The 15,442-nt window shown below is 35.5% G+C and overlaps 4 protein-coding genes across 7 annotated transcripts in view; 3 read left to right on the forward strand and 1 right to left on the reverse strand.

The window, feature by feature from the left end:
- The first annotated feature begins 82 nt into the window (after positions 1–82).
- Prat (Phosphoribosylamidotransferase) lies at positions 83–3,221 on the forward strand. Of its 2 annotated transcripts, XM_014241335.3 has the most exons (3): positions 83–485; positions 549–1,594; positions 2,228–3,221. In XM_014241335.3, exons 1-3 carry the CDS (start codon positions 461–463, stop codon positions 2,720–2,722), a joined length of 1,566 nt encoding a protein of 521 aa, XP_014096810.2. In that variant the 5' UTR covers positions 83–460; the 3' UTR covers positions 2,723–3,221. The 2 variants fall into 2 exon arrangements, with proteins under 2 accessions (XP_014096810.2, XP_014096801.2); XM_014241326.3 differs by having other exon boundaries at positions 83–1,594.
- A 485-nt stretch (positions 3,222–3,706) lies between these two features.
- On the reverse strand, positions 3,707–8,764 carry EMC1 (ER membrane protein complex subunit 1). 3 transcript variants are annotated; one of them, XM_036373685.2, is made up of 14 exons: positions 8,656–8,764; positions 8,440–8,580; positions 7,722–8,373; positions 7,514–7,660; positions 7,030–7,330; positions 6,807–6,827; positions 6,187–6,521; positions 5,629–5,823; positions 5,473–5,550; positions 5,209–5,410; positions 4,995–5,147; positions 4,758–4,928; positions 4,454–4,687; positions 3,707–4,372 (listed from the first exon to the last, which is right to left on the reverse strand). In XM_036373685.2, the coding sequence occupies exons 2-14, from the start codon at positions 8,547–8,549 to the stop codon at positions 4,212–4,214; spliced, it is 2,760 nt and encodes a 919-aa protein (XP_036229578.2). In that variant the 5' UTR covers positions 8,550–8,580; positions 8,656–8,764; the 3' UTR covers positions 3,707–4,211. The 3 variants fall into 3 exon arrangements, with proteins under 3 accessions (XP_036229578.2, XP_014098765.2, XP_069962849.1); XM_014243290.3 differs by lacking the exon at positions 6,807–6,827; XM_070106748.1 differs by lacking the exon at positions 8,656–8,764 and having other exon boundaries at positions 8,440–8,648.
- A 283-nt stretch (positions 8,765–9,047) lies between these two features.
- Positions 9,048–10,752, forward strand: Taf7 (TATA-box binding protein associated factor 7). The gene is made up of 3 exons (XM_014241458.3): positions 9,048–9,267; positions 9,338–9,547; positions 9,616–10,752. Exons 1-3 carry the CDS (start codon positions 9,172–9,174, stop codon positions 10,684–10,686), a joined length of 1,377 nt encoding a protein of 458 aa, XP_014096933.1. The 5' UTR covers positions 9,048–9,171; the 3' UTR covers positions 10,687–10,752.
- Positions 10,753–11,544: 792 nt separating this feature from the next.
- Positions 11,545–15,442, forward strand: part of mRpS9 (mitochondrial ribosomal protein S9) — a 31,543-nt gene continuing 27,645 nt past the window's right edge. Inside the window, exons 1-6 of the mRNA XM_014242925.3 lie at positions 11,545–11,704; positions 11,788–12,006; positions 12,065–12,238; positions 12,295–12,380; positions 12,433–12,677; positions 12,745–12,860. Of these exons, the coding sequence (XP_014098400.1) occupies positions 11,606–11,704; positions 11,788–12,006; positions 12,065–12,238; positions 12,295–12,380; positions 12,433–12,677; positions 12,745–12,860 (939 nt within the window). The 5' untranslated portion in view covers positions 11,545–11,605. The remainder of the gene's footprint in view (positions 11,705–11,787; positions 12,007–12,064; positions 12,239–12,294; positions 12,381–12,432; positions 12,678–12,744; positions 12,861–15,442) is intronic.

Consider the following 15,442-nt stretch of genomic DNA (forward strand, 5'->3'; position numbering starts at 1 on the left):
CATTACTAAATTTATCAATTTAATTTGGGTATCGCAGACCACTATGCGTCAACACTTGGGTTAATGATTATGATCACAATTAAGCAACAATGACAAGGGCATGAGAGCGGGTGTTGAGCGATCACTATTGTCGTTGGGATCTGAGCTCTGCGCTTGCTTCTACTCGTCCACAAGTAAGAAACAAGAAATCAGTTTAGAATTATTCGTCGCGGCATTAAGTCACAAAATTATTGCATGTGCTTTGGTACGCAATAAATCGCTTAAACGATACGCACATGGTAATTGTTGTACTTCAACAACGTTGAATGAAATCCTAATAACTCGCGCGACGTTTGCGTAACGCATGGTTGACCGAAGAAAACAAGAGGCTGCAAACCGGAAACCGTAGGCAGTGCGTTAAGGCTAACAAGCGCGTTCATACAATAAATCAATAATCAACTATCTACAAGTGGCATTGAAAATGGCAACTACTGAGATCAGTGTAGGTACGATAGGTGACACTCCATACGCCATTGAATTACAATTAACAGAGGCTGACATTATTTTAGAGAAAAATGATACAAAAGTAACATTGGACGCTGCCGCCGAGCCAGAAACTGGAATAACACATGAGTGCGGTGTTTTCGGTGCCATCGCCTGCGGAGATTGGCCGACGCAAATTGATGTGGCACACGTGATTTGCTTGGGATTGGTAGCACTACAACATCGAGGCCAAGAATCGGCAGGTATTGTGACAAGTGAAGGCAAATGCTCAAGAAATTTTAATACCCACAAAGGTATGGGCATGATCAGTACACTCTTCAACGATGAGTCCATCAAGAAACTCAAAGGCAATCTAGGCATCGGCCACACACGTTACTCCACCTCAGCTGCCTCTGAGGTAGTCAATTGCCAACCTTTCGTTGTACATACACTGCATGGCGCCATTGCTGTAGCGCACAATGGCGAACTAGTAAATTCTGAATCGCTTAGGCGGGATTTGCTCGGTCGTGGCGTTGGTTTGTCAACACACAGTGATAGTGAATTGATTGGACAAGCGCTATGTTTGTGCCCCGAAGGTGCTTCCGAAGAAGATGGACCAGACTGGCCGGCGCGCATACGAAACTTTATGCAATTAGCGCCACTATCGTACTCACTTGTTATGATGTTTAAAGATAAGATATATGCGGCGCGCGATCCATACGGCAATAGACCACTTTGCCTTGGAAAAATTATGCCTATCAATGGCGAGTTGAATGCTAAGGTTGAGAACGTGTCCGCCGATGGTTGGGTGGTCTCGAGTGAAAGTTGTGGTTTCTTGTCAATTGGGGCGAGATACGTACGGGAAGTTGAACCGGGGGAAATAGTGGAATTGACGCGCAACGGCTTCCGCACCATCGATGTGGTCAAACTACCTGAATATAAGCGCATAGCTTTCTGCATTTTCGAATATGTTTACTTTGCGCGCGGCGATTCGATATTTGAGGGTCAAATGGTGTATTCGGTGCGCATGCAGTGCGGTAAGCAGTTGGCACGCGAGGCCTTAATCGATGCAGATATTGTTAGCTCTGTGCCAGAATCGGGTACGGCAGCGGCGCATGGCTATGCTAGAGAGGTAAGTATACACAAACTAAGTTATTGCAATTGTTAAGCATACGATTGGAAACATTGAATAAAAAACGTGAACGAAATAGTGTACAACTATAATCCCTATTAGGCACATCAAGCAAATTTTAAGTATTGTTAATTAAAAGCGTTTCATTTTATAAACTTAATTTATTGTTCTCAAAAAAACTCTTCTTTTTCAAAAAAAAAAATAGGTTGCAAACACCTTTTGCTGTAAAAATAAAACATTTTAAAGTAATTCCTATAAATGTGCTCATTAATTGTAGAAATTAATTAATTATACGTATGTATGCATATATATAAATATTGCTATATGTTAATATTTTGAAAGTGGTTTCCTTATCTACTAAATATTAATTTTTAGATTTCCGACAACTATGATATAGCGATAATGACCCTTGAGTGCCTAAATCCACTCTAATAACCAATTTTTCCAAATAAATTGCTTGATCATTTCGTAGTTTATGTATTTTACAGTTTTATTAATCGCTCGATTTACTACGTCTATTTTTTGGGGGCACATTTTAGTGGCTGTCAAATATACATACATACATATTTATGTATGAATATGTATAAAGAATTATATTACTTCTAAATCTTTTTCTTCCTCACTTCACTTTAGTCTGGATTACCATTCGCTGAGGTACTCTGTAAGAACCGTTACGTAGGCCGCACATTTATTCAGCCATCGACACGTTTGCGCAAATTAGGTGTCGCTAAGAAGTTTGGCGCGCTTTCCGAGAATGTGGCTGGCAAGCGACTTGTTCTGATCGATGATTCAATTGTGCGCGGAAATACCATCGGACCAATTATCAAATTGTTGCGCGATGCCGGAGCAGCAGAGGTACATATACGCATAGCCAGTCCACCGCTGCAATATCCATGTTACATGGGCATTAACATTCCCACTCGTGAAGAGCTTATTGCCAACAAATTGAATGCAGAGCAATTGGCCCGACATGTGGGTGCAGACAGCTTGGAATATTTAAGTGTGGAGGGACTCGTAAAAGCAGTGGAAATGAACAAACAGGTTTCTAGCCCGAATAAAAGCGGACACTGCACAGCTTGTTTAACTGGCGAGTATCCCGGTGGACTTCCGGAAGAATTGAGTTGGTAAATGCAAGGCATATGGAGAAAGCAGAACCAACAACTGAATAATAATTTACATTATTGTTCTTATAAATTCTCATAAGACGATTATTTATGCGTCGCGAGAAAACGTAAAATATTTATTTACGTTAGAAGTTGTGAGAATTTTTTAAAAATTTTAATTGTTGATTTATGCATTATAAATACTACCTATACACTATACACTATACTAGTATACTCCATTTTTAATTTATAATATATTTAAAAGATAATAGCCTTTAGAAAAAGGATATCTTGCATTTAATTAGCTATCTAGACGCTAAAAGCACTATGGGGAAATTCTTTTTAAATGAAAGTTTGTGTATTCTTATACTTACATACATATATGAATGCACATGTACATACATTGTATATTATAAGTGTAACTTCTGCACAATAATTTTTGAAAATGAGTTAATTTGCTAAATTTTTGTTTATATTAAGCATCTCTTCCATTGAAGTACAATAATAAAATAAATAAACAGAAATTTTCCTTTTTATTTCTTGATGTAACGAACTAGCAGCAGGTTTTATATTTGTTTATTTATGCAGAATGATTGCAACTTGACATTTATTCTATGCTGTCATTAAACAGAACCTCATGATGTTTGATGTATTTCGAAGAATAGTGACCAAAACAAATAAAGCCCTAAGTCAGCGCTAAGAGTAAGCAAAATGACCCATCGCGAATAAATTAAAACTATTAAATTTAATAACTACGACTGTGTATATGTAAACTTTCAATTCATCCTCGTAGAGAAGAAATGAAAACCTCCTTTGTTTCTGTTAGAATACCCGAAAATGGATTTCTTCTGTAAAATAGCGGCGTAATTCTGTAATATCTTTATATACATATGTTTGATGGAAACTAAGTAAACCCTACACGTCGGAGATCAGTAGTAGTAAGTAGAAAGGTGCACCGAAACTTAGAACAATAGAAGACCCACAACTCTATTTCTGGAATAACAACGCATTTTCCTTTGCCTATGCAGTTTACAAACGTAATTTATTTCTCTTAAATTAATTTATTGTAACTGTTCGGCAAATTTGATTCGCATTTGCTAATTTTTTGGTAAATAATAATTAATAAGACCAAGGAATACAAACTCGTATTAGCTAACAGCAAAAATTATGTATAATTAAAAAAAAAAAGATACAATTTTAATTAAAGAAATATAATACCGAAAATACCTCAAGTAACTTTAATTAAAAGCGTTACTTTAATTAAAAAGCATATACGTCACGTTTGCTTTATAAAAATTAAAGCGCCAGCTGATTGTTAATTTAACACATAGATGTATGTACATATAAATTTTTTTTAAATTATTTTAATTTTATTTTGCTTATATTTCGGTATAGTGTATTGCTATACCTTCCATTGTCTATAGGTATGATTTTTAATTTATTTATTAATGACTCTAAATTTATTACTTTATAGTGTTGTTGCATTGGGCGCATGCAGATTGACTAATATTATTTTATTTCCATGCTTGTTTTAATAGTTTGCGTGAGGCCAGATGCTTGACCACCAATGAACCGCTTGTTAGGGCCAGCAACACAGCCGTAATTAATGTGTAATCAAAGTCTTCTTTTAGCAAATCAAATGTCTTTGATGGTGCAACGCGCGTCACGAAAATATCTGCAAAATATATTAATAACATTTTTGCTTATTAAATGATTATTCTACAAATAATTTGAAATATTGTTGTCTGACACTGACCTAAACCAGTCGCCAAAACCAAACATGTACTCTCCAAACCACTGGGTGCTGTAAATATATTGCTTAAGCGTGCAATTGTCTGATTGTAGTTTATGATATTCTCTGTTGGTAATGGCAATTCAGGAATGTAAGGTATAGCACCCTCCTCTCGGCCCTGTGTGTTCGTTGTTATTGGGCGACGCGGATCGAGCAAAGCCCAAGGCATCTCAATGATGGCTCCACTTACTGTGCCAACTATAAAAGAACAAAAAACAAGTTTAGTTTAAACTGTACGAATTGGAAAATAAATATTTGTTTGGCATACTTAGCACATGTTTATTTGTTATACCGCGCTCGGTAATAGTCTCTCGCATTGTCTCCACTATTGTAGGTATGATATAGGATTGCCGTTCAACCATTGGCAAGGGAGGTGCATTTAATGAGCTCCAAACGGTGCTGTTGGCCTGTGTCTTGCCTTCGTATAATTCTATTGTAGCTGCATTAATTAAATAAATTTAAAATATTTATTTATGTTTTCGTCTAACAAAATTGAAATAGTTACTGATTTCGGTGCGGCGCACTTTGTCGTTATAGTACGAATAAGCTAGCCAGTTTTCGGAATGCACAATATGTACCGGTACTCTGGCGCGGCGGTGGGACATAGAGAAAACAATTAAGCCAGATACAGCATCGATTAGATAGACGTTCAATAAAACTGTTAACATAAGAGAGAAATGTTAAATAAAAGGTTTGATAATTGGGTAACCTGTACTCACATTTGTGTGTAGGGTCGGTGGCTTGCGTGACCACAGTAACTAAATTGGGATTGATATACTTATAAAGCACAGACCGATCAACCAACACACGGCCTTGCGAGTGAACATGTTCTAGAGGATTTTTTCCAGCTACCGCGACTAGTTGATGGTCATTGTTGTGACCACCAAGGCGCACATTCCATATCGGCAGAGAACTTAAAACCTATCAGTACATAATAAATTATAAGAAAATAAGTGTATATATAAATGTGTATAAGCCCTTACAGCGTCGGCATATTGTACAAAGAAACCGTCCAAAACGGCATTTGATTTGTCTGCAGTGAACAAATACATGCCATGTGCCTAAAAGTAAGCGTCGAAAAATTCGCAAATTAAAAAGTTGCTCTGCAAGTGTCATATTATATGTAAATAATATTTTACCATCTCTTGAACGTATTGAGGGTATACGGCAACATTGTTTTGTCCGTCGAGTAACAGCAGCCCTTTTATATAATCCTTTTCCGATTCAGCTAGCAGCGTAAGCTGTTTGATTTTGTAATTCAACTTCAATAGTCCACCTTCGGCGGGCTTACCATTGATCGGATTAAAGCGAAATAGCACACCATTGCCGGTTAGCTGAATAAAACAAGGAAAATTAAAAATGAATACATATGTATATTAGTGCGATTAAATTTTTTCTAAAAAATCGCATATGGGGGAAATGTTCTATGGATCATTCTGAACATTTTTTCCTAATAGAATATGGGTGTAAAACCGGTTTTGAGCCAGCGACGTTTTAAGTGAAGTTTTTTTTTCGAGATTATAAAAATTTCTCGTCAGTTTTCGTGATATTCGAATGAAATTGACACATATTCAGAATGATCTGTAGAATCCCGCCAATGAGATTTTTTCCGTTTTTTTTTGGCTTCCTGTAAATCAACCCGCTCTTATGTATGTACACATGATTGACGGTAGTAAAATATTGTGAATTATTTTTACCTTTTCCTTAGCTACCACAGTGCAAAGTGGCTGTAGTGGGAAATGCTTAGATGTACGCTGTACCAGTAATCGCATAGGTTCCTGATTTACGAAATTTTGAATATCGCTTAAATAAAGCTGCCAATGATGTTTACCGCTTATGTTATCAATGCCAAAGATTTTACCACTGCGTGTCAACACAATCAACATTTTATGCAATCCAAAAGAATCTCGTACTAATCCAGCCTTCTGTGTATCAGTTGGTGGTTGTCCCAAGCCAATAACATGTAGAAATATGCTCTTAATTTGCATAGCTTGAGTAGATATGCGCCGCGAAAATGCACTCATAATATCACCTAAATACAATTATATAATTATATACTTTACGCACAAATTTCAACTACGCACATTAACATAACTAAATATATAATAAGAAAAATTAGGTGCTAAAGCAATTAAATGGTTCACAAATAACAAAATATATGTATTATTTGCATATGTCTACATATAAGATAGCATTTTTTGCAATTAAAAAAAGATGTATATTAAAAATAAATCAAAAGAGCATCAAAAAAAAAAAAAAGCACGACAATCAGGGGTTTTGTTCATAAATGTTTACAATTTTTTAACTGCTTACTCACTTTCCAGTCTCGTAGCATCCTCTTAAAATTCCAGATTACAGCGTAAAAAAATTACCAGAGAAAATAAATATATAAATATCTAATGAAAGCTTCATATTTGATACTAAAGTATTTTAAAGTCCGCGTGCAAGAAACAATTTTGTATGTTTTTTTTATTGAAAGGGATCAATTTTTTTTTTTCTGTCATATGCTCTTCACTTTAAACATTAAATATTTAGCATACCTGTATTTCCCCTCATTTCATTTTCTAATGTTCCCTCTGCATCAGCAAGCGGTAAATCAATGAATTCACTAGCCACTATATTTGCTAGGGACTCCTGTCGTACCCAGCGCAGTTTGCCCTTGCTCACAGCCAAAATGGACTCGTCTTCAGTGCCGAGCACATACAAACAACCTTTATTTTGTGGTGCACAAGCGAATGTTTTCAACGTTGGTGTGCCATAATAATCAGCATAATCCATATTAATAGTCATTTCTGGTACTGACTCACAACTATCCACATAGTGTCCTCGAATTTGCAAAACCTAAAAAAAATGTATAATTGATTGTGACGCTGACATAGTTTTACTCTCAGACAAGACATAACCACACTTTTGAAGCAAAGAAGAATCTATTTATATTTAAAGATTAAATAATTCTAAGTTGCCTTCATTTATACTTTGGTTGTTATGTTTTCTTTAGAAAGCATATATATGTCTATAGCTCACATTATTAACAACGTCTGCTTGCGCTAAAACTCGTCGTTTTTGGAATCTTCCCAACATGAAACTAATACTTTCATAGTTGTTACATACAACAGAGGCTTCATGTATGCTAACCAATCTTTTTCCAATCAAATAAGCACCGCTTATACCCTGTAATATTGCTTTTGTTAGAATTGAATAAAATATTTGGTATATGTAATTTATCACTAACCTCCACAGCACGAAGTTTATCCTTTGAAACATTCTCCAAAGTTTTTCGCAAAATTTGTGGCTGGCTTGCCGTCAAATCAATGCCTATCATCTGATTACCTTCCAAACAGGTATAGTAAACACCGCTAAGGATACATTTGTCAGCATTAATCCATCCAGCAGATATTCTTCCTGTTGTTTCTGTTGCCCGTCCAGTTGTGGCGAAATATGGCGTCACTTCAATATGACTATGCCATGTTGGAATCACATGATACAGTAAACCGTTCTTATAGAACCAAAAGGATGATTCAGCGCGTTCTGTTTGAAGGGGCATTAAAGACCATTCCCATTCTAGATTACCACTGGCCACATTCCAGCCACGTACTAACGCAGGTGCATGACCTTGTACGGTAAGGACATCGAAGCCGTGCTTTGAATTAGTTGGTGCTGCTGCAGTGCTCTCAGGTTCATTTATTTTCACTGAAGCCGTTCCCACCTGCATTAACTTTAGATCTCCACGTGGTAAATTTTCAAGTACTTGTCGCCATACTATTTTTCCAGTCTGAGGTTCCAATACGGCAATTACATTTTCTTGGGTGCTAACCAGCAAACGTGGACTAAGGGGATTTAATTCTAAATGCGCCTGATCGATCGCTCCGATGTTTTGTAGCCTCCTGAATATAATTTGTTATCAGTATACAATTGATTAATTACAAATGTTTAGTTTTTCCATTGCTTACCAATCGAATTTTTTTATTTGATCCTCGTAAAGCGCATTGACAAAATTTGAAAAGAACAACAACGATAAGACTAATAGGCCCCCTGAGCAGAGAGTAGTTTGCGAAAGCATAATGAAGCGCCCGACTGGATTTTACCAAATTCTATTTTTTATTGAGAATAGTGGTAAAACTTTATTAATTTTAATAAAAAGCAAATGAACAAATTAGATTCATTACCGGTCATAAACGTGAAAAACGAAAATAGGTAACTTGTCTAAATAAGAAAAATTAAGTGACTGTCAAATTTCTGCCCATTTGCTTATTCTGCATTAACAATTGTGAATTACCTAGAGTAACCAAAGTCAATATTAAATATAATTTTTTTACTTCTATCATTCATGAATCGTTCTATCATCCTCTAGAGATATAAATCTCCGTTTTCTGTATGTTAGTTAACAATTATTTAATAAAAAAAATGAATAAACTAATGTATAAAAATTTATTTCATGTGTTTACAAAAGTGCTTATCTTATAGTTTATTTAAGATTACAGATTATACTCACCATAATTATTGCTGTAAAGCCAAATTTCGTTACAACATCATTATTGTGAATGACAAGGAACAAAACAAAAACAATGCTTTTAAAGCAACACATCAAAATAAAGTTTACCAAGAAGGGAAATAACAAAGTAGTTAATTTTTACGTTCAACATTGTTTCAACAATTTTTGTAAAATAGTATAAACTTTCATTATGATTGAAAAGAAAACTGAGAAAGTGAAACATGAAACAAAACCGCGTGATGATGGAGTGGACTTGGAAAATCAATTTATACTTCGATTGCCCGAGGTAAATGATATAGATCTCTTGATCATACAATTACTTTAAATATATATAAACCCTTTTGGTGTTTCAACAGGAGCCTGCAAAAGCATTACATGAGGCTCTATTAACAGGTAATATCAAGGACAGGATGACAATTAAAATGGATAACGAACTACGTTATGGCGAACTGCGTTTTGACCATTGGCTTTTACATGCTAAGGTGGTCGATTTACCAACAATAATTGAATGTCTTAAAACTATAGACAGCAAAAATTTTTACAAATCCGCCGATATCTGTCAACTGGTAGAGAATATTTATCGATATGTGACTTCTGAGATGATTGCATTTGTAATTTATGATTTATTTCATAGATGATCTGCAAAGAAGAACCTGATGCGTTGGATTCGGAGAAAGAGTCTCCTAACAAAGGCAAAAAAAAGGATCCTAATAAGGTGGACAAGAAATATTTGTGGCCACATGGAATTACACCTCCATGTAAAAATGTACGTAAACGACGATTCCGAAAAACTTTAAAAAAGAAAAATGTAGAAGCTCCTGAAATTGAGAAAGAAGTGAAACGTCTCTTGCGTATAGATAATGACGCCGTCAAAGTAGATTTCGAAATCATAAATGAAGATTTGGACAAACGTTCTTTAGAGCAGCAATCTAAGGATTACAATGAAGGAGAGGAAGAATACAACTATGAGGTTATGAACGAAGGTGACAAAAATAATGACTCTTCTTCTCAGAAAGACATAAATGTAGAATCTGATGGCGATGATGAAGAATTGCCATCTGGTTCCGGACCGATTGGGGGGGTTGGTGAACATGATATTTTTGGTGAAGAAGTTTCTTCGTCGGATGACGATGAGGACATACGACGGGACACATCTCGCATTCAAGATATCGAGGAAATGTCAAGATTATCAGCGGACGATTCTCGCTTATCAGATTTCTCAATTGGTGGCAACGGTGGTGGTGACGCTGCTGCCAAATCAAGCGGTATGAGTGGGGCTGGTAACGACAATGCTACCGGTATGAATCTTTCAAAAGATAGCGCAACTGAATTCGAGAAAACAATGTTTGGCAGTCCAAAAGCTGACGCGGATGACATGGTATCAAAATTCAGTGGTTCAAATTCGAATTTGGTAACTCCAAGTGGTTATTATGAAGACCAAAAACGCAACGAATATGATGACGACTTTTCAAGTGAGCCTAATACGGTAACGACTCATCTAAATTCCGAGCAGATACAGATGAGGGTAGCTGAACAACGTAGACAGTACGAAGAACTCAAAGCTCAACATACACAAAAGGCACAAGAAATATCATCTATTCAAAATCCAACATTAAAACAACGTATGCAGGAGACTCTAGATCATTTGCAAAACCAAATGGAGGATAAAGAATCGGAGATTAAAAACTATGAAAATATGATGTAAACGAAAAATGAAAGCAAAAACATTTAAATGGGATTACAATTGATTGTTTATTTGTAAAAGTTTAAATTGTATTTATTTTATTCACCTCAAGTGTAGGTTATTCAACCGTTACATTTAAACAAGTTTATTGAGTGTGATTTAAAAAAATCAAGGAATATTGTAGAATCTGATCTGGTTGGAAATATAAATTAATCCAAAAAATAAATATAGTAGGTATTACCAAAGAATGTTAATGATTCGAACTTATAGGCTCGTATTCGGATTGAGCTTAACTCCTTCACGCTTACGAGCTCAGCCACCCCAAAAGTGGAAACGCGGCTTTTTAATTCAGAAGGCTTTTCATAATTACGAGTATAAATTTTGTCATATCATAGAAATTGAAAACATAAATCTAAATAGGTATGCGCAACGAGTTTTCATTTAGGAATATTCGTTGTGTCTATTTATAGCACTTCGCATATTGATCCCTCATCTGGAATTACAAAGTAGTATTCAAAAAGATTTTATTTAACATTTACGCCTTCTCTATTCATTAACCAGAGAACGTATTCATTGACGTTCTCTGCTCTGGTTTTGCAGATCATCAAAAAGACGAAAATCCAATCAGATTCTGTGACACCATTGAAAATCGGAATTGGTTTGCTTCTCTGACAACTACGCAAATCTGTCTTGGATTCCACAACACCCCTTAATAATAGGAAAATAAAATAATTTACATGATGTATCAACATGTATGTTAGTATGATAATAAACAATTCGGTTATGGTATTAAAAATTAATTGCTTAACAAAATTTTTTTGTGTTGTTCCAACACTGTTATGCTGTAATAATTATCACGCTCTTTGTTTTGTTTATTCTCGTTTGTAATCAGCTGTTCGACAGATTGTCACAGTTTTTCATTTGCTTGAAACATTTCAATATGGCTGTAGCGCTACGATTTGGTTCAAATTTCCTTAAAAATAACATAAATTATGTGCAAAATATATACAAAATCACTGATAGTTATGCAGCACAAATTGTAATTATCGAAAATCCTTGAATATGTATAATTTTTTGAAGTGTGTCTTAATATAATATTCCTAACCTATATCTAATTTGTAGCAAGCAAGCCGCAATTTTGGAACTGAGGTAACCGTCAAAGCTGTACCCCTAGCAGTGAAGAAGCATAAAGTTAGCCAAGCCATGAAAGCGTACCTCGAACGTGCTCGCGAAAATGATGAATTCATGAAAACCCAGAAGCTTGAGTATCAAATTGGTAAAAGGCATTTGGCGAATATGATGGGAGAAGACCCGGAAACGTTTACGCAAGAAGACATCGATGTAAGTAAACATGCTCAGTTTCTTAATAAAATTTATAGTTGGATTGTTCTGTTTGTAGAATGCTATCGAATATTTATTCCCCTCTGGATTGTTTGATAAGCGAGCACGTCCTCTAATGAAAAGCCCTGAAGAAATCTTTCCAGCGCGTAAAGCAGCAGAGTTTGATGAAACAGGTCGTCCCTTTCATAGTATGTTCTACACTGGACGGCCGAATTTCTTTAAATTACTATACGTAGGTATTCAAATCATCGATTATTGATTATTTCTATTCAAATGCAATTTACTTAGGACATTGTTGAGGAGATGAATAGCTTATATGATCTTGAGGAACGTATGATGCGTCGAGGTACACGCGCTGACCCAAATCAAAAAGTGTAAGTTTAATTTATCCTAATCTTATAAGAAATAATTTTGATTTTATTTAAGTGACTTCACTGGATTTCAATGGTTAACTAAGGATCAACTAGAAGCAATATTGGTGGAACAAATAAATGAATTGGAATATACAAATTTCACCAATGCAATGGATCGCTTAGTATCGCTTCCATTTTCATATAAAAGTCGAGATTTTATAAATAAATTTGCCAAACCACTTTTGGATCAAACCAAACAACTAGAGATACCAAAACCGCAATTCGATGCTGAAGGTCGTCAATTTGTTACGATATATGGTATGTAGTCTTAAAATAGCCTGATTTGAACAATATAAATGAATTTAATACATTTCCTATCGTTTAGAATGCTTACGTAAGACAGCACGCGGCGATGTTACAGTTCGCCTACCAGGTACAGGAAAAATTACAATTAATGGCCAAGACATCACATATTTCGAAGAATTACAGTCTCGTGAACAGGTTAGCTTCTTTTTTTATTCCCAACTGCAACTTTATTTTAAATGCAGCATATGTATATTCATAAATAAGCTAAAAATAGCTCACTTAGTCCCTTTGCTACTGAAATGAAGTAAATAGCTGTCAAAAATGATCGAAAATATTTGTTAATCATGATTCTCTTCGAGGGAGAATATTCTTTTAAGAAATATCAAAAATTTCATATTTGAAGTCTTCTACATGCTAATTTTTGTTATACAATTTTGAACTTACAGAAATGTTACATAACTTTTGAAACTTCCTTATGGGATCTATATCGTTAAGGTCTTCAAAAGGTCATTTTTTGTCATATCAAAAATTGATGCTTTCACTTGTATCATTTAGAGAATTAACCATTCAATTTTATGTGAATTATCTGTTTTCTAGGTCTGTGATTTCAACTGATTTTTCATAAAAAAATGCTGAGTTTGAAAGTAAAACCGGCAAATACTGCATGTTATGTTTGACAGCTTCCACTCGCAAAGAAACTCTCAACCGCTAAATGCGTTTCTGGTTATTGTTAGAGTGCAAATAAATAAGCTTTAGACAAGACAACACTACAAAAGATGATTAATTGTCTTTTGACTAGCTTTCCCTATCGTTTCTCAGAGACATCATATAAATATTCCTATACGTCATCCAAATGCTACATATATCATTTCATATTAATCCTACTCAACTAGCTCTTTTCTCCCGGAAACCACATGGAAAGAAACACTCGAAACGGCTCATTTTATAGACCTACCTTAGATGTCCTCAATGTCCTGAATCTAAGCCACACCTATCATTTGTTAGATGGAATTTAAACTTTACTAAATAATGACAATATGCTGTTTGAGTTAGGGAGATGACCGTTATAATAAACGGAATTCACGATTATCGTTAGCAAGCAGAAAAATCAATTGCACTGTGACGTTTCATCTTTACTAAAGCTAATAACCGTCCATGTCTGTTGGATTGTCTTCTGTATCGATCGTTTATCAGGCCTCTGTACTGCTCAGTGCGAACCGAAAAGGTTTATTAGTATTACTAAGTAAACAGCTATGACTATGACTATGTATTACTAAGTAGGAGCTTGACACTCTCCCCCACTAAATCCATAGCGACCATATTCACAATGACGTTAAAATTCCGACTGCCAAAAACCCAAAGTTTTTAGGAGTTACACTCTACAAACCGTGCTTCTTTACTCCTCTTACGATCGCGATTATTATTAGCAATATACTGTGAGCAATATACAAGGTAATCGGTCGGCCGGTTGTAAACTACGCTGCACTGATATGGTCGCCTGGATGTAGTGAAACGCAGACGAAGAACCTTCAGACGCGTCAAAATACAGCACTCTAAACGATATCTCTTGATGTCTCCTATTGAGGCCCACAAGGTACATTATGCACTCGTCTCCAAGCAGTTTGCTTTTCGCAGAAACCATCCCTGTAGTCGTCTGCTTGAAGCGGAACCGCCTCCTAGGAATATCAAGAGGGTTTTCCTTTCTTACGTCGACGACATCGAACAATACAACGACCGGACTACAAACGAAACACACTTTAGACTTCTACTGACCGCTATTCACACTACCGCTATTCATATGGAGTCAAACCACCACCCATTGCAGACGAAGATCTCGAGTTGCCCCGAGAATCTAGTGTAACCCTTGCGGGACTTCATTCTAGATGCTGAAGCATGTTAAACTCCAAATTATCCAGAATCGATCCCTAGTTGTATCTATATAGTGCGGTTTAACCGGAAATTGGATAAATTCTTATATTAGGTACATATATGCGGACTAGGGAAACATTGACCTCATTTTATCCCCTTTTTTTTTGCTATCAGGTGTTTTGTTATTAGTTTAGTGATTGAATTTGTTATTGAAGGTTGTTTACGTGCTCTATACAATGTTATCATATTCCCTTTGTTACTTACTATTTGTATAGATTTGTTTATCGTTAGGTTTATTTGCAAACAATAATCATATATGCAGTGTATGTAATGCAACATATGTAATAAAATCTGTTATGTATGCATGTAGTTTATGCAGTACATGTGTGTATGAATGTATCTATGTAATATATGTATAAAGTATATGTACTAACGTCCTTAACTCCCGCGAATACGTAGTCCGTGAAAATTCAAAATTCGCGATACTTTTTAAACAAATCTCATATTTGGCCAAAAACAACGCATTAATCGACACCATGCTCCCCAGACCTGGCCTGTGACTTTTTTGTTCCCAAAACTGAAGAGGCCCATGAAAGGACGACGCTACGTTAAGATTGAGGAGATAAAAACTGCATCGAAGGAGTAGCTGAACAAGATCACAAAAAATTACTTTTGTAAGTGCTTTAAGGATAGTCATAATTGCATTATATTTAGCGGTGATTATTTTGAAGTGGACAAAATAGAAATTCATAAATAAATATAATATATATGGGGAGTACAAGTACACATACAATGACAGATTATTATCTGAAAAAAGATGTCCTCTGAATTCATAAATACATCTGACAAAGCGGTAAAAGGTCACATATTCAGCATCTAAGGGCCTGAAAAGTTATGGTTTGAGTTCA

Source organism: Bactrocera oleae, chromosome 2, assembly GCF_042242935.1.
Source record: "Bactrocera oleae isolate idBacOlea1 chromosome 2, idBacOlea1, whole genome shotgun sequence".
Classification (NCBI taxonomy): Eukaryota; Metazoa; Arthropoda; class Insecta; order Diptera; family Tephritidae; genus Bactrocera; species Bactrocera oleae.

Coding starts and splice junctions, on each gene's coding strand:
- EMC1 (XM_036373685.2), bottom strand. CDS start 8,549: ATGCTTTCGCAAACTACTCTCTGCTCAGGGGGCCTATTAGTCTTATCG. Junction 7,331..7,513: donor AAGCAGACGTTGTTAATAAT/GTGAGCTATAGA, acceptor CATTTTTTTTAG/GTTTTGCAAATTCGAGGACA. Junction 5,824..6,186: donor CTGTGGTAGCTAAGGAAAAG/GTAAAAATAATT, acceptor TGTTTTATTCAG/CTAACCGGCAATGGTGTGCT.
- Prat (XM_014241326.3), top strand. CDS start 461: ATGGCAACTACTGAGATCAGTGTAGGTACGATAGGTGACACTCCATAC. Junction 1,595..2,227: donor CGCATGGCTATGCTAGAGAG/GTAAGTATACAC, acceptor ACTTCACTTTAG/TCTGGATTACCATTCGCTGA.
- Taf7 (XM_014241458.3), top strand. CDS start 9,172: ATGATTGAAAAGAAAACTGAGAAAGTGAAACATGAAACAAAACCGCGT. Junction 9,268..9,337: donor TTATACTTCGATTGCCCGAG/GTAAATGATATA, acceptor GTGTTTCAACAG/GAGCCTGCAAAAGCATTACA. Junction 9,548..9,615: donor CCGCCGATATCTGTCAACTG/GTAGAGAATATT, acceptor TTTATTTCATAG/ATGATCTGCAAAGAAGAACC.